Below are 22,110 nucleotides of genomic sequence, written 5' to 3' on the forward strand. Positions count from 1 at the left end.
TATGTGGGCAAGGAAATATGTGGGATAGGATCACCTCTTTGCATCCAACTGGAAACACACCACCTCCCAACCACCATTTACTGCCAACCCCTACAACTTGGATATTGGTGTCCCCCACGACACAACCATCTCTTGTCTTCCCTTTTAACATCTACATTAGCTTGCTATCTGGACTGATTCATGTCTCAGACTATTTTGTTATAACTGTGCTGGCGACACACCAATCCACCCTCAAACTCGAGAACATTAATGACACTATTAAATCCAGATTGACACCATGCCTGATCATGGTGACACACTGGATAAATGCCACCCACCTTAAGCTTACTGCAAACAAAACTGAAATATTTCGATATGAAAATTAGCCACCACCATAAAAGATCCTGCCTCGCCTTAGAAGAAGCACCCTACAGATAACTACAACAAAAAGTCTAATCGTAGATGCAGGTCTTACGCTAGAACTGCAAATCACCTATAGTGAAATCTTCATCAAATATTACATGTATTTTCCCCTACTTATACCTTGCCCACAGAGTTCAATTGGCTGCTGCACTTGTGCTCTCTCCAGTGGACTACACAAACCGACTAAAACTAGGAGCCCAGAAATCTATAGTAAATAAATTACTGAAGGTACAAAACTCATTTGCCAGACTATTCATACATTTGATATCCTGGGGCAAAATCATCTCTGGCTTTATTGCCTTGCATTGTCTCGCCATATCAATTTGAAAGCATTCCAACATAACAAAATATAAGACACATAGTCCTACATGAGGCCTCTGATTCAAACCAACTCTGCAGCTGCAAATGCAAGTGCCATGCCCGAACAAGACCTTCTCACTGGGAATTATTTTTCAGTCCAGCCAACAAGCACTGGGACTCCCTCCAGACATAGATAAGTAAACTAGAAAAACACCTAATTTTGGGTGCGCATCAACACTTGGCTTTTCAACATGGGATCTCAGCAATTCCAATACAATCTCCAGGAAAATACCAACCAGAAGAAAACAACCTTCTAGACAAACCAATAACTTTCAGAGAATTAAAGATCCATGAAGCATGATCTACTTCATATATAGATAACCTTTGAACATGAGCATCCTATCAGCAGTACCACAGTCACTGCAATACAACCAGACATATCAAGACCTGACGGGACTAACGCTCCTCACAGAAGTCTTCCTACATGGGTCATACCACAATCACATATTTCTGCAACCAAATATGCAGATCCACCTTTAATCACTCCAGGCAGTTTAAGTGTCTCAATGCCAAACTATTGCCAGTTGCACAGCTATACAAGTGCCACATAATGTAACATAACATAAAATACCATAACATTACATAACAAACCATGACATAACATGACATTATTAGCTCACTCATCTGAAGAGCCACACTGAACTTTAATCAAGTCTTCAAGATGGAAATTGAGGTCTCCTAGGAAGATGAAAGCACTGGTGGTGAGGACTAGTGGAGTGGTAAAGTCTGTGATGTTGTTTGCAAAGTTTGCTCTGGGGTTGGGGGGGGGGGGGGTGTTTGATTAGGGTCCCTCCCAGGGTGAAATTTTCTATGATTTGTAATTTGACGGTGAGATACTCCATGTAGTTTGTTTAGGCTTCGGTGGAGGTGGTGCAGATGAAGGAAATTATTCGAAACAGCTTTATTCACACAGTTATTCCAGTAGTGGAGTGAAAGCACCCCGTACATATGCCTCCCTCCCAAATATATCTCCTCCTATATTTTGAAGGAAACCTGAAAAGCAAATTGCTTTATCATCATCTACAATGAGCATTGTGGAGGGATACCCCACATCTCTGTTCACAGAGACCAGATCTGGTAACTCTTGAGAGCTTTTAAGCAGATATACAGCAACACACAAGTATTACATAAAATGACTGTAAATAAATAAAATGAATAAGCACAAAATCAATTGTTTTGAATGATGACACTCATAGTCCATAAGTCAGACATGAAGCTCCTCTTCTTATTAGTCGCAAGCGCAAATGTAATTATGCTTGCAAGATTGTTTGAATCTGGATTAATTAAACATTTGTTCACACGTTATTTTCGAGTTATTCTCAAGCCCATAACCTGTGTTACATAAATGCAGGAAGAGGTGCAGCTAAGTGAGCCCTGGGTTGGTAATATGCTATGGCAGTCACACAGAAGTTTACCCCATAAGGGAGAAATGTGAGTCAAGTATGCTTAACTCATAGTACATTGAAGAATTGGAATTGTTTTACTTCTAGCCAACCCGTTTAAAGAAGTTCCAAGCAACTCATGCATAACCCCCGTGTAACTCTTGCCACATCCCACTTCAGAAGCATAGCTGTCACAATCTGCACATTGAGATCTTGAGACAGAGAACAGAGAATAGTGATGATGATCTTTGTACCATCAAAATTAAGACACAACATACCAAAGCGAGAAGTCTGCTCTAAATATTTTTGTTGGGTAAATTAATTTTTCACAATGTAGCTTTGGAGCAAAGGTTGATAGTAGGTGAGAACTGGCATGACCTCTTATTCTGTCCGTTTACTATGCTATAGCATTATCTCATTTAAACCACTCATTACTTCCCATATCCAGAGAAAGGCATGGTGATCTAGGTTGTTCAGACTGCCATAGGTATTTCCAAGTAACACTGATCATTTCTGAAGGCGAGGTTAGTTTATCCAGGCCCTAGGGGCCATCTAATGAGCTTTCCTTATTTGGATAGCAATATGTGCCTCATTTTATGGTCTATTAAGGCATCTAAAATTCAAAGTTCTTTGTGGAGTGGAGAAGGAACTTGTGGTATATGACCTGTGGTTGTTCAGGACAAGAGTGGAATGTTCTCTTTGCTCTGCTCTTGCCTGATGTCATGTATTACATCATATAGAATGTGGAGTGTTGAGAGAGATTTGAGCAGAGCTGAGAGAAGGGCAGCTGTTTGTCGTGCTGTGGATGAGATGCTCCCATAAAGGACCTACACACTAACTTGGATCTGCTTTCATCTATTTAACACTGGCGACAAGGAGGCTTTGGAGCATCTTAACACTATTTTGAGGCTACTTCGTCCGATCATTCTTTATACTCAAGGAGTCGTGTTGTACTGGTAGGATACTATTTCAACTCTTTTTGGTTGGACCTATCTGCTGCTCTTGGACATTGGACACTATACTTGCTAAGGTACTTTTTTTTTCTTTTTTTCTTTATTACCTATAAACTCAAAGGCCCAGCTCCCTGGCCAACCGTCTCTTCAATTCCCTGCCTCGCGCTGGCTACTCTTTCATTGCGCTCAGGAGAGCGCGTGTACATTCTTCCCAGCGCGAGCAGGAGAGCGCGGACGGCTCAGAATTGAATGCTCTTTCCGAGCGCGTCAACATTCTGCACTCGCGCTCAAGAGGAGGTAGGCCTCGTGTTATTTATGCCTCCATTGCTAAGGCCCTTACATTGAAATGTGTGGCAGAGATAACCAGGCATAAAGGGTGAAATTTCGGTCCACTTCTGCTGCAGTCCCATTGCCCTATTACGAGGGTGAAAACCTGTTGGTACAGCCTACCTCAGCTCCGCCATCGGGTCCATCATCAAAACAGTGGTCATTGTGCAGATATAGAGGCACACTGGCTACCCAGTCTTGGGCAACTTCTATATCACCATATTTGGTGGCATTGCCACGATGGAAGGTTGCTATACAAATTATGGCATTATTTTGTACTGTACTGTGTGTACGGACAATAAACTGCTTCTGTTGGGGTTCACAGGGCAGCAGGAATAACCCATCCACCACAAAGGGGAGCGTGGTGGAAGAAATTAGTATGAGGTGGAATCAAGACTTGGCAGCTGCGGCATTCAGCAACCATGGCATTGTGTGGTTTGTGCATCTACACTTATTATATCTTTATTTAAATTAAACACTGTTTCTATCATGGGTGTCTGACCCAAAGTGGCTTCTTCCGTTGTCAAAGAAGCCCTTCAGGGGGAAGAGCAAAGCTAACATGGTAAAACACATTTAATACAGTGTTACTTCCACCTCCAGTGAGGAAGAGAAGCTATGTGTTCCACCCCAGTAGACTCAAGCAGCTTCACATGCTTTGAATGTGTGACTACGATCCATCCAATTCTATGAAGCACTGATGGAAGCTGCTGCAGCCCCTGACCTTGCCCTTAACAACTGCTAGTGTCCAATTTAGTGACTGTAGGAAGTTGGCTCTGTATGTACTATTTCAAAGTAAGAAATAGCATGCACAGAGACAAGGGTTCCCCTTAGAGGTAAGACAGTTGCAAAAAGAGATAATTCTATTGCTCTATTTTGTGGTAGTGTGGTCGAGCAGTAGGCTTATCAGAGGGTAGTGTTAAGCATTTGTTGTACACACACAGGCAATAAATGAGGAACACAAACTCAAAGACAATTCCAGGCCAATAGGTTTTTATATAGAAAAATATATTTTTTTAGTTTATTTTAAGAACCACAGGTTCAAGATTTACAATCAATACTTCAAATGAAAGGTACTTCACTCAGGTATCATAGGAACATTGAGTCAGCAAAATGGCATGTACAGTTTTGGCAAAAATGGCAATAAGCTATTTTAAAACTAGACACTGCAAATTTCAACAGTTCCTGGGGAAGGTAAGTATTTGTTAGTTTTGCAGGAAAGTAAACCACCTACAGGGTTCAAAGTTGGGTCCAAGGTAGCCCACCGTTGGGGGTTCAAGGCAACCCCAAAGTTACCACACCAGCAGCTCAGGGCCGGTCAGGTGCAGAGGTCAAAGTGGTGCCCAAAACGCATAGGCTTCAATGGAGAAGTGGGTGCCCTGGTTCCAGTCTTCCACCAGGTAAGTACCCGCGACTTCGGAGGGCAGACCAGGGGGGTTTTGTAGGGCACCGGGGGGGACACAAGTCAGCACAAAAAGTACACCCTCAGCGGCACAGGGGCGGCCGGGTGCAGAGTGCAAACAGGCATCGGGTTTGCAATTGGTTTCAAGGGAGACCCAGGGGTCTCTTCAGTGAAGCAGGCAGGCAAGGGGGGGGGGGGGCTGCTCGGGGTAGCCACCACCTGGGCAAGGGAGAGGGCCACCTGGGGGTCGCTTATGCACTGGAGGTCGGATCCTTCAGGTCCTGGGGGCTGCGGGTGCAGTGTCTTTACCAGGCATCGGGTTCTTTGAAGCAGGCAGTCGCGGTCAGGGGGAGCCTCTGGATTCCCTCAGCAAGCGTCGCTGTGGGGGAACGGGGGGGTCAACTCTGGCTACTCACGGGCTCGCAGTCGCTGGGGAGTCCTCCCTGTAGTGTTGTTTCTCTGCAGGTCGAGCCGGGGGTGTCGGGTGCAGAGTGGAAAGTCTCACGCTTTCGGCGGGAAACGTGGAGTCCTTTTAAAGTTGTTTCTTTGTTGCAAGTTTTGGTTTCTGTGGAACAGGGGCGCTGTCCTCTGGAGTTCTTGGTCCTTTTTAGATGCAGGGTAGTCCACTGAGGCTTCAGAGGTCGCTGGACACAGGGAGCGCGTCGCTGTTGCAGTTTCTCTCGAAGTGGGGAGACAGGCCGGTAGGGCTGGGGCCAAAGCAGTTGGTGTCTCTGTCTTCTCTGCTGGGCTTCAGGTCAGCAGTCCTTCTTCGTCTTAGGTTGCAGGAATCTAGTTTCCTAGGTTCTGGGGAGCCTAAATACTAAATACTGAATTTAGGGGTGTGTTTAGGTCTGGGAGGGCAGTAGCCAATGGCTACTGTCCTTGAGGGTGGCTACACCCTCTTTGTGCCTCCTTCCTGAGTGGAGGGGGGGCACATCCCTATTCCTATTGGAGGAATCCTCCAAAATCAAGATGGAGGATTTCTAAAGGCAGGGTTCACCTCAGCTCAGGACACCTTAGGGACTGTCCTGACTGGTGGGTGACTCCTCCTTGTTTTTCTCATTATCTCCCCTGGACTTGCCGCCAAAAGTGGGGCGAGCATCGCCACTAGCTGGAGTGCCCTGGGACATTGTAACACGAAGCCCGAGCCTTTGAGGCTCACTGCTAGGTGTTACAGTTCCTGCAGGGGGGAGGTGTGAAGCACCTCCACCCAGAGCAGGCTTTTGTTTCTGTCCTCAGAGAGCACAAAGGCCCTCACCACATGGGGTCAGAAACTCGTCTCTCAGCAGCAGGCTGGCACAGACCAGTCAGTCCTGCACTGAACAATTGGGTAAAATACAGGGGGAATCTCTAAGATGCCCTCTGTCTGCATTTTTTAATAAATCCAACACTGGCATCAGTGTGGGTTTATTATTCTGGAAGTTTGATACCAAACTTCCCAGTATTCAGTGTAGCCATTATGGAGCTGTGGAGTTTGTTTTTGACAAACTCCCAGACCATATACTTAATATGGCCACACTGTACTTACAATGTCTAAGAATAGACTTGGACACTGTAGGGGCATATTGCTCATGCAGCTATGCCCTCACCTGTAGTATAGGGCACCCTGCCTTAGGGCTGTAAGGCCTACTAGAGGGTTGACTTACCTATGCCACAGGCAGTATTTTGTGGGCATGGCATCCTGAGGGGGATGCCATGTCGACTTTGCCTTTTTCTACCGACCAACACACACAATCTGCAATGGCAGTTTGCATGTGTTAAGTGAAGGGTCCCTTAGGGTGGCACAACATATGCTGCAGCCCTTAGGGACCTTCCCTGGTCACAGGGCCCTTAGTACCACTGGTACCTTTTACAAGGGGCTTATCTGTGTGCCAGGGGTGTGCCAACTGTGGAAACAATGGTACATTTTAGGTGAAGGAACACTGGTGCTGGGGCCTGGTTAGCAGGGTCCCAGCACACTTCAGTCAAGTCAGCATCAGTATCAGGCACAAAGTGGGGGGTAATTGCAACAGGGAGACATTTCCTTACAGTGACATTTATGTGGTTTTGTCGGTGCAGAAATACGCACAGATCTGATTAGCTACTGTCCTGTTTTTCAAACTCTGCACTCTCCCCTCCAGCACTCTGCTCAGTCAACTCTTCTCGAAGTGTGCAGTCCACCTCCACTGGCTGCTCAGCTGTCCTAAGGAAGAAGATGGATCTCCTGTAAAACCATCTATCTCCATGAGAATTACTTTAGAGAATAGGGAACTTCAGACTAAAACTACTTGGAGGCGCCCGGCAATCTGTTGCATCAGACACAGAATGATCATTTCAGACTCACCTAATTGTAGATGATATAAAGAATCGAATGTAGGAAAGAACAGCAACCCAAGCCATCCAATTGTTCTTAATTGAGGTGTGCGGGCTGCTGCTCTTCTTTCTGAAGTCCTTTTCGAGTACCGTCCTTCCCTTCACCTAAAAAGTTATCTCCATTTTGCCTTGGTCAGAGTTCTAGAACAAATGTTTAATTAATTTGTAGCCTAAGGAATACCTCAGCTACTTTTTATGGTTGCCAGCCATCTGCCTAGGTAGACAACTGTTAGTTCAGGTCCTGGAGCAGTAAAACATGAAATATATCTTCACCTCTAAAACTGCTAAATCAGCTGTCACACCTCCTCAAAAAGAATGTGTACTTGAGCCCTGGTGCGAAGTGTCATATCTCAAAAATGTGATCATTTATGATATTTAATTTATGCTCACCCATAGGAAAATGGATAACAGTTGGACCAGTCCTTTTCAGACTCTCAGTTCAACTGCTGGACCCAGAGGAGTGGATTCATTGAGCACTTGCTGTTAAAAGATGTTATTATGTTGGTTGCTTTGGTGGCCTTTAAGGCATAATTTGCATTAATTTAAAAATCCAATCGGAACTCTATTTAGCTTGGCATTTGAGACCTCCTCTGAACGCTGTGTATTTTACAGGATTGAGAAATGCATTCTACTTTTCGTGACGTTCAACTGATTTTGTATTGTTTTTATATGGCATCAGGCTCAATGTAACATATGCTCCCCTTTTACTCTTTTTTCAGTGATTATAATTTCAAATATATGCCTGTGACGTGTTTCTGGGCTTTAGCTCCATTGCTGTAGCTACTTAAATGCTACGAAAGGAATAATTTTGAAAGTTCTAATAAATATGAACAAGAACACAACTCATGTTTACATTTTTATGATTACGTAGGCCACAGTGAAGTTTCTGTACACAGTTGCACGTCGATATGTACACATATGCACAAAATAAACAAATAAGAAAATATTTGAATAGTTAAAAATTAGCATAACTCATTAAATTAATTAATCAAATCTCTGGTATAGTAAAATATTCTATCCTAAAAAAATCATCAGAAGCTGAAATAGTTTCAAATGTAGCTCTACAAGGGTAACGTTTGATGTATGTCTGCTTTATTCTGGGACTAACAGTTGTGCGTGTTACCAAAAACAGAAATGCGATATACAGTTGATGGATCACAGAAAAGGAGAAAACAGATTTAGAATTTTTGGAAATATATGTAGAAAGATGTACTACCTGGCTAGTGCTTATGAGGGGGACCTGCTCGCATCCATAGCTCAGTCCTCAGTGAATCAGAGGTAAGATGCTTGGAGTCCACTCCAAAAGGGATACGCAGACTCTGACGCTGCTGCTACCGTAGGCTGTAAATGTTCCACATTTAATTCGAAGAGCAAAATCTCCCCATCCGCCCCCACTTCCAAAGTTGCTGATGACTTAAGCGATCTGTGGCCATCTTTTATAACTCATTTACTCCAGATCCGCTCAGAAGCTTTGCCTCTTATGTAGTTTCCTCTGTAAGGTGACCCTAATGGATGGCTATTAAGAAGAAGACAATGTGTTCTCTAAAATTAGTTTTGTTTTCCACATTTAAGTGAAAAACATCATTCAGAGTGCAGTACGCTTTGTGCATTGGAGAAGATGGACGATGGGTAGAAACTGTCATCGCTGTCTTGCGAGATGCAAGCCATGCTGCTAACTAGTTTTTATGTTTGCCAGGTGATGTCTATGGTGCCTGATGTTATCAGCTGACTTTATTAAATTAGGTTTTAGAAAGCTAAACGAACTGAGTGTGATAATGGCGGCAGGTAGTGTGTATTCTCAAATTATTGGGTTAACCTTTGAGTGACACCATCCTACTCCTAAAGACCATGCCAGACCCTTTAGTGTGGCAGGTGTGCACGACGTCGGCCCGTGTTACTCTGCCAGAGGTATCAAGATCTACCTCCCTAGTGAGGCATAAATAGGCTGAAACCAGCCTGGGGTTTCTTGTATACACAGAAGCACGGGGCCTGGCCTGACAGTATTTATTTTCCACAGTCACATAGATTTGCAAAAACTTGATACACAACAGTGAATGGGAAAAATAAAATGGTCACATATTACACAACTTCTTAATGTTTTACTCGAACATAAACAATGGTAACTACGTCATTATAAGGATGGGTAATGCTCAAATAAAACTGCAATGCAAAATGTACAGGCACTCCAAGTCATATTTACTCCTTGAAGCATTTACGGCACATTAATTATTTAAGTTAGCTACTTGTCAGTATCTCAAGGAGATTAATCTACATCTTTTATAATTCTTTGTGTACATTCAGATTTTGTAGGTAAATGGTATATAGTTTACTTCATATGCACAGTCAGGTGCTATCTGTTTTCATTAAATGTAAGTGCCTCATTTGGTGCAACTGTGTAAATGCGCCATGAAAGTACTGCCGTCCTATGAAAAATAAAACTTTATCTGGGAAGTAACACCTTTTATCAGAAAATATCAACAAGAATCTGCTTGGCAATCATTAACTAGAGTTAGCCTTGTGTGGTAAAAAGGTGTCTTGTTTCCGGAATATCACTACATTAATTATTTGCCGCGTGATGCAGCTCAGTGAAAAAATATTAGAGCAACAGGAAAGAATAAAACATTTGTTACAATGTTCTACATGTTAATTAAGAAAAGAATGGAAGCCTTGTCTCTTCTGCATAAACGACCCCGCGCTCTCCCTTTCTCTGTCCTTTAGAAGACCCCTTTTATACAAAAAAGGGCTAGAATATTATTTTAATAACTGACGTTAGGGGAAGGGTATAGCATCCTTCTGCAAACATAACGCCGGAAAGGTAGTCTGATCTGAATAGCTGGGTTTTTTCCCAGAGATTTGTTTGTGTTTTGAGAGCAGTCGCAGATTAAACATGAGCTATGCGAATAGTCACAAAGAGCTCTTGGACAGCTTTGCAACTTAAAGCACCAGATTAATGAGAAGCAAATCTGTTGGGTAAGAGTAATCCTGTGGGATTCTTCACAAAGCCATTGATTCCCTTGTTTAAGACTAGTATTAGAATTATTAGCTCAGACGATCCTGATTGAATGAAATGTTTATTGGTGTTCTGATGGTGAAATTCAATCTCACAAAAGCTTTCAGGGTAAGGGCATTTGATGGCTCACTGTGCAGAAACTTGTTACCTGGAGCTTAAAAAAGATTGTGTCAAAATAGCCCTGTGTTTTTATTGCTATGAGGATGCCTACCCAAAGTGATATTAACTTGTTCTTCAAAACACTTAAAAATTACCTATTTAGTTCTTGTCTACCAGACAGTGTTGAGTGTAGGTAGGTGAAAGCCTCTTGTGCATCATACCAAAAACTGACAGGTGGCTTAGAGCTTGCCAATTGCTTACCATTTGTTGGCTTTAAAGTCACTATCACTTGCTTGCTGCTGATTTGATGGTTTGCTTTCCTCCTCCCCGCAGCATAGCCTAACATCCTTTCGACTTCTATCCTTCAACTAATCACTTTTAGGGAACTTCTTTTTTTTGTTTTTTTGTTTAAGCACTCCATCTGAATGCATGCGTTTTCTTCCTCTCTCACTTTCTTGTGTGTTGTTCCACCAATACCTGCCCCATTTAATCTGATACTATCTTTTGCCACCACTCACTTTTTCCATCGTTTGCTACATCTACTGCCATCCTCCACGCTATCTGCTATGTGTGGATCTCTCCTCCCCCATCCCAGCCTTTAATTTTACTTATTCCTTTAATTTCCTTCTGGCACTTCCTGTTGCTCCATTAGCGATTCCTAGTGGGTCGCAAACAGACCTACCTCGTGCATAGTAATGAAATAGGTCGCAATTTGCGACCCATTAGGAATCACAGCGACCACGGGCATGGTGGCCTACTGAAGTCAGCAGACCACCATGTCTGTGATTGCTTTATGATAAAGCAATCTTTTTTTTATGCAGCCCATTTTGCATAAAGGAAAATTGGATATATTTAAAAAGAAAAAATTAAACTTTCCAGTTTCATTTTTTAAGAGTAGGCAGTGGTACTCAAAATCATTTGTTTCTATTCTCAAAAGGTGAAGGGGTTCCGTGGGGACATCTTCCCATTTGTGAATGGTTTACCACTTCTTTCAAGGAGTTTGTAAAATATGGATGTTTAGTGACCAAAATTCAGTCACAACACATTCATACATCCCATTCAGATTTGGTATTTGAAAGGGATGCCCTAAACACACCCATTCCAAATACCGAATCGCAAACACAAATTGAGATTTGGCAACGTGTTACTGAATCACAATTTGTGTTTTGTACATACATAAAAGCATTTTTGTGGTTGGAACCAGCACGGTTGGGCGTTTCCAACTGCAAAAATGCTCTGTACATGGAGTCCTAGATTCTGAAGTGGGCCCTCTAAGAAAACAATCAACTCCTATACACCGTTACACCATTCTAGCCACTAATTTGCTCCCCAAAATTGTTCACAAATGAAATGCACACCTAAGGACAATTCGCTAGAACAATTCACACCCTTAAATTGTTTTTTAGGATAGAAAGTTCCAATACACTGACCAAGAATTCGTAATCATTATGCAGACATTTTGCCTGTTAAAAACATGCAGCTCATACAAGTTAGTGTGTGTTTAATTCCCTATCATGGCTCGTGTATTCGGTCTGAGGCTTGTAATAAGGTTTTTGGATGAAAAAAGGAAATATAAAAACTCACTGGAAACTATTCATCATCTTACAGGGTTCACTTACACCTCGTGTTGGTATTGCTCTCTGGTTACGTATTGTCAACTAATCATTTACTTAAACAAAAAATGAACGTCATTAGTCACTGAACTCGCTCTTGTGTTTGGAGCTGCAACTTCCTGCAAGAGATTCTACTTCCACTCGAAGAATTTCCAATTCAGTGGCAAAGGACTGGGAGCGCTATGGTGCCCCTTATCTAGCTTGTAGGGACCACTCTATAGTCATCTTACAGTGGAGCAGCAATAATGGGAACCAGTCCTAAAGAACACTAGTGCCGTTAAAACTCCAAATATCAAACATAAAACGCTTCAAACACTGTGAACATCCATTCAGGTGCTGAGGGAAAGTTTGACCCTCATTCAGGGGTAGCTCCACTGCAGTGGCTGAGGGGCGTCAGCCCCCCTATCTGGGCCAGCAGGTAAAAAATAAAACGATAGCTCGCTAAAGTTTTATTTTTCATTTGCTGGCTCAGTCGGCAGGGTGTACAGGGAGGGGGGAGTGCACTAAGTGTGCATGTTTGTTTGGCCGTCCGTCTGAGGCCCTCCAAACACACATGCGCACTTAGGTTTCTCCAACCTGGCTGTATACACATTGTGTATACACAGCCAGGTTGGAGAAACAGCACAGACCCCAGGCTTGTGTCTGAGTAGCAGAGACTCCTGCTCAGACCAATCCTGACTCTGCTTACATGCTATGTTTAGCATGTAAGCAGCGCAGGATTACTGGGGAGCCTGTGAGAGCGAGGCGGCAGTGGTAAAACAGGCGGCACGAGTTAAGTCTTTTCTTTGTTTTTTTTAAATGTTGTTTCCCGGTCATCCCCCCGACATATGTGGCAGCCGCCGCTGCCCTCATCAACTAAAACTATTTTGGGCAATGGCTTGTAAATGTATTCTCTAGTTCATGGGGCTTTTCTTAGTGCTCACAGCAGTTTCATCAAGCCTTCAAACAGTCCTGAATTGTGGGGTACGGCCTCCTCGCTTGACCCACTGAATGGAGTTTCCCTCTCCAAATGCTACTAAAGGTGTTTAGAATTTAAAGAAAAGGAATCCTCTCTAATTTTTTAAGAAAATGTTAACAGAGTCAAAGAAGAATTCACTGGGCCTTCCATCTTAGTGACAGTATTTACCAACCAGATAATTCGTTGGATTGAGCACTTTCTCCACTACCAGAGCATTTTCCGTTGTCATACAGCTATGAATGTCAATTCACCAAAATTCCAGGGGCAGCGAAAATGACATCACAACCCAGTTAACCTTTACTTTCACTCACACACTTGCCTACACACACACACACACACACACAGACACACACTCTCTCACATCAACACACTCTCACCCGCAAGCATGCACACAACATACATTTAAATGGATTTGTTACTTACCTCGGCTGCCGGGCAGGGCTAAATTCCACCTAACTGTAATCCACTTTTTATTGCACTAATAGTAAATAATAAAATATTATTCACTATTAGTGTGATAAAAAATTGCCAGAAAAAGAAATTGGAGCCCCAACCAACATCCGAAAGGGCTCGCTGCCCTTGTGTTCTCGCACTGGTTTTGCCACCTCTGAGGCCAGGGGTGTCAAAGGCAGTGCTAGGGGTCGTAAAGGGCACCGACCCCTAGATGACGTCTGTGCATCCAATGTTGAAGATAGTCACAGGTCAGACCACTGCTTCAGGCCACTCGCTGACCAGCCTCACTTGGTCCTAAGTCTTCCAGGGACTTCCACGATTCTTTTTTCAAAGCCTTCTCCCGTTGATTAGAGGGTAAGCTATTGCTCCTTAACTGAACAATGTTTGCTGCATAATATCTCCTCAAACTCTTTATTGCGTTCAACTTTTTAAAATCAACTTGGTTGGTCTTTAAAGGGCTTTGTTTGTTTAACTTCTCTGTTGTTTAGTCATAGCCCACACACATTTCTCCGGTGAACACACTTAGGTAAAGTGGTTTAGTGTGGGTGGACTCTGCTGAGGCACTGCTGGTGCACAGTCACACGGCACATCTTATCACATGACCTCCCTTCCCAGAATCAGCCAGTCAGAAGCTCCGCAAGTCATGAAAAAGGTAAAAATGTTGTTTCTTTTCACGATAGTCATAATGTTCATTTACTATATGTGTAGGGATTTAGGCTTGTTTCTTATCTTAGGTATGTTTCTGTAAGCCATTGCCTTCAGCCAAATCCAGCGTATTGTTCACATGGTCTGTGAAAGTGAACCTGCACCCTGCCTGCTCAGGTAGCGTCAATAAACTGTTAACTCATTGTCAATCTAGATTGCACTTTGGCATGAGACTCTTTGACACCTGGCATGGTGTGGCCTGGTTGGCTGATGTTGACTAAGTACACAAAACAGTCCCTCTGGATTTATCTGCTGGTTTCACTTTATTGATTCCTGACTCTTGTCATCAATGTTTTTGCCTTTGCTGGGCGCTTCATCCGAGGAGACTCCGAAATGGTCTTGTTTTTTTGGAAAACTGATCATAGAATGGTTTTGGCTGGGGGACAATTACTCCTCCTCTTTTATGACGTAATTTGTAATTCACCAGGACATAGCCTCATCAATTAAACCTCAGTCTGAACCCACTGCTGTCTGTGACCGCTTTACAGCCATCAGCTCTCCCTAGGGACCCAGAGTGTGTCACCTTACCCCGTGGTATCACACACTGAATGACGCAGGTGGCAGTACACCACGGCAAAGTAATCCTGCTTTTTACTCCACAACGAAAAAGCAACACTTGTGGGCAGTGCTTAATTTGTAAATAAAGAGGTGCCTGTGCCCAAAGCTCTCCTCTTAAAGACGCGACTGCTGCAATTAAATGTGCGAACACGGAATACTGAGGCAGCGTAATCCTGAAGCCATCTCGGGCCTCTTCTATCCATTTAAAGCCACTCCCTGCCCCTTCAGCTCACCCCTGCAGCTACCTACTTTCTCTCATTGTGCCGCTTTTTTGTTTTTCTCTTCCTCCGTCTTTCCCAAATGTGTCTTTTGCTCGCAGCAAATGCTTGAGGCGGAAGAATAAGCCCCCACCCTCAAAAATAAGTGCCGGTGCTCAGCACCGGAAACAACAAGTATAAATTAAGCACTGCTTGTGGGCTTAAGGGAGTTTATCCTTCGGGCTTTACGACAGCAGTGCTGTCAGCAGGTATGGACTGAAGGTCTCGCTCGCGGCAAGGCATAAGTGACCAACAGGGGTCTTTTTCTGTTTGTGTGATTTTTGTTTATGAATGCTATATCGATCTGGGGTGTTACTCAGGGAACTATTTTAGGTGACGAATTTATAACACACTCATATATAGGAATCTGTTCAGAGATAGGAAATAATGTAGACGACCGTGCCTGTAAATAGTACAGAAAATATGCAGCTTTGCTAGTCTGTAAATCATTCAAAACATATTACCTTATGCACACACGACTTTGTGTTCAGAAAGAATAATTCCACGGTGGTGCTGTCCTTCAAAAATGATATGCTTTCAATGTAAAACCTGAAAAAGAATAAAACAGGGTTGTTTGTTTTTTTGGAACGGTTTAAAGTCAGTAATCTTAGCTCTTTGGCATGTGCCTGCTGTTTCATTGCTGGCAACATTGACTGACTGCATTAATGCAAAACCATTTCCTCTTTCCTGTTTATTAATGGATAATGAGTTCGAAGTCAAGTAATGCCCGTGGCAGGCAAAGAGCGAGTCAAATAACACATAATCTATGAAGGGAATCCAGAAATGTACTAATAAATCATTTTACAATATATGCCACATCAATGTGAACGTTACATTCTATAGTAGCGGTTATGCATATACTTAATACATCTTTTCAGACAGTTCTGAAACAATTTGAAGATACCGTGCTGAACTTTTGAAATCAAGATATCCAAGGGTTTTTTCTAGATCTGTAAATATATACTTTGCAAATATTACTAATTCTTTTTGTAATGTATTTATTGATTAGCCAATAGCCTTTTTATAAACACACATTGTCATTGTGACACTACAACATGAAAATTGACCACAATGCCGGCAAGGTGGCTCAGTGAGTGACACTCCTGAGAGGTGCAGGTCACCAGTCCACATCCTGTGAGGCCAGATGTGCTTTCCGCCTCCCTGAGGTCGGTAAGTTCACGACCATAGCACCTGTCATTTACAATACTTAGCAATACAATACAATATGAATCATTACGTAAAAAACAAGTTAATATTATAATTACATTAGTCAGTCTAATTCTCTTCTGTCTGGAATCCAGCCTTCGCCTATGCAGCATGATGTCTCAGTGAGTGCATGGTAAACATGTAGGGCCTGATTACAAGTGTAGGTACTATTTGTCACACCCGATAAGTAACGATACCACGGAGTTTGTTATTTACCAGGTATGATAAATAGCATCTATTATGAGGGAATAACATGCAGATTTTGATGTTTAACTTACCAACATCTGCATGATGCAGTAAATACCATATGGTTTCCCTCTGTCACGGTTTGGCCGGTTTGACCTGCCAAAATGTAACGAAGGTGGAGGTATTTAATGCTTTCTATAATTACCGGATGAGCGAAATAACCCTCAAGCCGTAATTGCGACCCATGCCTAAACAAGGGTTTACGCACAAGTTGAAAAAAAGCGATGCCTTAACGAAGAACCAAAAGAGCGCAGAAGCAAGAGACTGCTCTGGTTTTCCACCAGTTTTTGGCTGACTTGCGCAGATTACTTTTCCGGGAGGCTGTAATTGATAAAGTGAAGCAGCAATGTATTTACGATGGGCTGTCCCCCCATTTGCAGATCTCACAGGCATACTGTCTATCAAAGAAGAAGTATGGCCCCGTGCTCCTCTCATGGGAATCTCTTTGTAAACCACTCAAGAGTGTGTACAAGACTTCAAGGAAGTGTGGCTATTTTGTGTGAGTCTCCAGGTCTTTGCCAGATGTAATCTGGACATGCACAGTAGCACACAGACACGGCAGCGAGGGGGGTTATATTTGGCAGTGCACTTGACCCATACCTTTGCAGGGGTGGTCTTAAGGGTCTTCAAATATGGAGGTTGTGCAATGCTCCAATGCATCTCTCGTCTCTCTGGACTTCAGCCCTCCAACTCCCTACAAATGCTGTCACATCCCAGCTGTACCCCACTTAGTGGCCCCCACGTTTATTTCTCCCACTGCATACAATGCAGCAAAGGCTGGAAAACCTATACTATGACCCAAAGTAGTAATTATAATGCAACCCCCAGCTGTGTTCCTTTACAAAACCTGGCCCTTAGAGAGTCACCAACGGGGGGCAGTCTTTGCACCTTGTGATGCTCATGCTCCTTCTATATCTACCTATCACTTGAGCTCTCAAAGGAGCTCTCATTCCGCGTGTTTTTTGGTGCTTTAGATAAAACATGAGTGGTGGCAAGAGTGGATTTGTTCAGTAAGAGAATGACCAATCTATCCTGGCACAATCTCTCTGTCTATGTGGAAGAAATATAATTTTATCTTTCAAACTCCTTTATGCAGCCTGCTATTTTTTTAAGAGGCGACTCTTCATATTTTGAGACCTGTAACTGGTGAAATGTTTTAGATCTTGTTTTTAAAGCAACACAGTCACGCCAATAGCTAAAAATATACATTGGGTGGGCTTTGGGTCAGTCCTTTTCAACAACTGGCTGTCTTCGACCAGCCTCTTTCAGTCATTGGCTGGAGATGTTGTCATTCATTTCTTGCTTCAGCCTGCTGAAGTATTAGTCTCTTACCTAAGACTATTGGCATTTTGGATGTATTCTTCTACATTCACTCCAGCTCTTTCACTGAACTGCGCGAGGGACTAATTTACTGCATGTGTTACAACATTAAACCCAGGCCTATTGGCTTTGCCGCTGGTTGCTATATTTTGTTCTTGAAACATATAATCCGTATAATACATCACGTGGAATATGGAATACATCCCACTTTATAAGCCTCAATATCCCTCTTTTGAAACTGATGTATTTTTTTAACTTAGCATGTCTTATACTACGGTTTCCAGAACTACTTTATAGCACCTGGCTGGCATCTTTTAGAGGCACAGTTCCCCTTGAGACATTTGCCATATTTAAAGTATTTTGCCATTTTATTACTCTTTGAAATCTATTCAAATTACTTTAGAGAGTTGGGACCTATCTCACTATCTGATGCAAAATGTCTTTACCATAACCATGTATTTTGGCATTCTGCATCCAGGTGCACACATGCATGTTACCAGCTTTGAGGTACAAAACGTTTCTAGATGCTGTATGATAACTTGTGTGCTGCGCTTGATTTGAGCCTCCAAAATTCTCTCACTAGTAAAGATTCACCCTGAAAATGGCAGGTGTTCACTTAATAGAGGCAGGGGTAGAATCCCGCCCCCCTGACACTGGCAGGTGTCACACCCCAACGACAGCAACCTAAAATCTTGGAACAGCAACTGCAGGGTCTGGCACGGTTAGAAGGAAAGGGAGACCCGAGAGGCGCGAGGCCATTTTAGCTGAATGACAACATCTGCGACAAGACAATAGCGAAGATTATCGCAATTCAGTGTTCAAGACCAGCCTTCGGAGCTCAAACATTTTAATTATTGGGTACAAAAATATGAATGACGGCCCCTTTCTTTCTCTGTGATTACAATTTTGACTTCATACAGAAGGATGCATGGATATAAATAACAATTCCAATTTAGGAGCGCACGTGCCTGGTGCTTAATGCATGTGGAATTTTAATTAAGAATTAAAAAAATGCAATCTCTGAATCAGGCCATGTAATGTTTATAATGTATGTTTCTTTAATAAAACTATCCTGAAATTAAAAAAGAAATACAAATTCCGAAAGCAAAGTGTTCAAACAGCATTTGTGCTCGAAGTTTACTACCCATTTTGCCAGTGCTTAATTTGTAGAGGAACAAGTGCCGGTGCCCAAAGCTCTGCTCGGATGCTGCAGAGGAACCAGCACACCCAATACCAGGGCTGCATAGTCTGGAATCTGCACAGTCTGGAATCTATCTCAGGCTATTTCATCCATTACCAGACACTGCCTGTCCCTTCATGTCACCCCTTGCCGGCTCCTGCTTGCTCCCTTTGAGACGATGTCAGTACTGGAATTGAGAAAAATGTACTCCAGGAACCCATACATTGGGGGTCAAGGTGTGGCACGGGAAATGGGAGTAGAGTCGCGAGCGGTGGAGTTTGAAATGCAGAATATGACAGTCGAATTACACTTTTATTTTTAAAAAATATGCTGCGAAGAAATTGGCAACAAGAGCACATGGGAGGGTAAATCTGTTCTAGATCACTTAATTGGTCACAAAGAGAACATGGTGTGCCCAGCAATGTTTAAGGGACCATAATAGCGGTGAGCTAAATCTAGTGGCTAACAGAATTCTAGGAGTGTTCTGCGTTTTGTTACGTCCAGTTCATAATTTGCTATCCTTCGAATATAGCACAGTGATCTATTTATCGGCATCAAGGAGCTGCATGAAAACTTTCATGGGTTTATATCCTTATTGTTTTTTGTCAATCTGTTTTTATTCTAAAATTGCAAAGAAGCGTTCTTTTGGGAAGGAATGAAGTCTTGTTACTACAAACAACCACAACTACTGTGTTACGTTTCATTTCCTGACTTTGTGTTTCTCCCAACATTCACTCTATGAACATTTAGCATCTACAAGTATGGATGATGTGTGATTCCTACATCTCATAGCCTTCGTTCTCTTATGTAACATTGATTTACATACCTGAGTTATTTATTGTGCCTTTGTGTGTTATGTAAAGTGCTCTGACACCTTACACCAGGATGAGTAGTGCTATAAAATAATGAAATAAAAAGAGAGGGTCCCTTAAATCAATATCTGTGCATTTTCTCATACAGGCATAAATCATGCAATCTTATGGTGCAGGCACATCCCTAACTTGGGGTGTGGGGGGGGCGTGGTTAAAGTTAAAAACGAAACTCCAATAGTTTCTCTTAAATACTTTTAAAGTGTCAAAAAGCCATGAGCCTTTGTTTCCTTCCATTGCTTTGGCATTAGGCTCAAGATAGCTCCTGTTCAGTATTTTACTCAAAGAAAAGAAGGGCTGGTGGCCTTTAAAATCAGGTCTTTGTTTTGGACTCAGCTAGAAGTGTAGGTAAGAAAGCCCCCTCGTCGCCTGCAAGTTGCTGCCTATAAGGCAATGCGAGGTTGCGCCTGAATTATATCCCAGAGTCGGAAAATGACACCCGGACAAATTCAGCATGTCACTCTGGGTCGGCCGGATTGTAGATACAGCCCAGTTGCCGGAAATGGGATCCAGTGGGATCCCCCTACTTTCCAGCACTGGAGGTTTGTTTCTGTCTTTTTCTTCCATTGCCTTTCCGCTTTGTTTGTTTAACCTCTCTTTCACTTGGTCAATGCCTGAGGAGGAACAATAGGTGCTGGTCCCTAAAAATAAGTGCTGGTGCCCCCACCGGGAACCACCGGCTCAAATTACCCACTATATTATGCTATTGAATTAAAGCAGACGATTTAGGAAGGAGAGCGATGGCCAAATTTGACGGAGTTGAAAACAAGCGAGATGATATTCGGTGCTTATCTTCACCACAAAAGAAATTAAAATGCTATCTCTCTTTTGTTCACAATGCTGACCTATTAAAGAACATGTCCCAAAGAATACCCCGTCGCTCACAGGAAAAAAACACATGCATAATATTGAGCGAGTAAATAACTGCAGTTCAGGCAACATATTTACTGGACCAGAATGAAAACAAAAATCGTCATTGGCAAAAATGTTTAAACCAGCCCCACTCTGAATGAGGCCACCTCTGGAATGGGGGCCATGAAGGCTTGCCTTGTTGTCATGGCAGCCCATTCTACCTTGAAAGCAGCCCCCTATACTGCAGCCCACTAGGAACATACAAGGATGCAGAATAGTCAGTCTGGCCCTGTATATTTAGGATTTTGTGAAGTGTACTTCAAATGGGTGTACTTGTGTAAAAATAAAAGGATAAGGATAGACACACAAGTCTGAAATCACTCAAAACCCGTGAGTAAAATGAAACAAGCATTGGCAAAGCCAGCTTGACATCATGGAAACAGTAATGGTGTATGTAGCAGCTATGTCATAGTCAGGTTAATTTGACAACCCTGATACAAAGCCTATTGCAATGCAACATGGTTCTGTGAGCTTAAATAATGCTAGCCATTTCAGGGATCCTAACAACTAGGTTCATGGAAATGAAAGGGGTACAAGTCACGCAAGTTACCTGACTACTTTGTTTTTGTTGCAGTGATGATTGGGTCTTGGGCATGAGATACCCACTTAGCATTCCCTTCTTTATAAGGACTCAATGTACTTTGGATGTTATTCTGATTTGAATGGGACGAGGACCTCCTCCCATATGGGTATTAGACAATAAGAAATATATCAGTATACTCTCCATACTCATACATCTCAATGTTACATTTGGTTTTCCAGATTTCTGTTTGTGTATAATACATAGTGCTGGTTGCCTTTTAATACATTTCTTTACGTCTTTTCTTGCAATGACATTCTTATGTTAAGTGTGTTTACAAAGCACACCCGACCCTGTTTGACGAGTCATTCTGGCTGAAAACAATAACAGTGCCATGCCAGAACAAAATCTAGTACACATATTTGATATAAAATATTGTTAGGTAGCCATAACACATGCAGTAGGTCCAGCAACCTGCGGGAAACAAGTAGTATCTTCATGACTGCGGAGTGTCGGCGCATCAAAAGGTAGGGCTGTCCTATCTTTTTAAGTGCAGTAACTCTGCAGTCATAAAGATACTCTCGTAAAATACCTTTGTGAATAGCAAACAAGTGCAAGTTCATCTGTAAATCAGTCCCATAGTGTGAAGGTCAATTCTTCTTCACAGTATTGCCAGTACTTAAAACACCTTAGGCGGGATTCATTTGGTGACTATGTGGGGCACAACAATGGCTTTGTCATGGAAAGGGAGAGGAGTGTACTCTATTTTAAGTCAGCACTAGTGTCAGTGTGCATTATTCACCAAGAAATGTGCTGCATAGGTTGCCTCATTGTCTCATTGCGAATGTGCAAAAAAACTAGCTGAATAAAGGGAATGGAGGTTTTAGTACTGTTGCAGAAGTGTTGTTGAGGCACAGGTACACATGGAAAGAATGTTAGAGTCTTAGGGTGGCGGGCGCAATATCCATGTATGGGCAGCGCATGGCTGCAGGGTTTCTGGTCAGCAGCCCCTATGCGCTCTGTCAGCTG

General features: G+C 42.7%; 1 protein-coding gene across 6 annotated transcripts in view; it reads right to left on the reverse strand.

Annotated features, from left to right (window-relative positions):
- Positions 1-22,110, reverse strand: part of FRMD4B (FERM domain containing 4B) — an 892,718-nt gene that overhangs the window by 218,235 nt on the left and 652,373 nt on the right. For all 6 annotated transcript variants that reach the window (XM_069206591.1, XM_069206592.1, XM_069206594.1 and 3 more), the window contains one exon: positions 15,293-15,377. In XM_069206591.1, coding sequence (XP_069062692.1) covers positions 15,293-15,377 — 85 coding nt within the window. The remainder of the gene's footprint in view (positions 1-15,292; positions 15,378-22,110) is intronic.

The sequence above is a fragment of the Pleurodeles waltl genome, chromosome 9 (assembly GCF_031143425.1).
Source record: "Pleurodeles waltl isolate 20211129_DDA chromosome 9, aPleWal1.hap1.20221129, whole genome shotgun sequence".
Lineage (NCBI taxonomy): Eukaryota > Metazoa > Chordata > Amphibia > Caudata > Salamandridae > Pleurodeles > Pleurodeles waltl.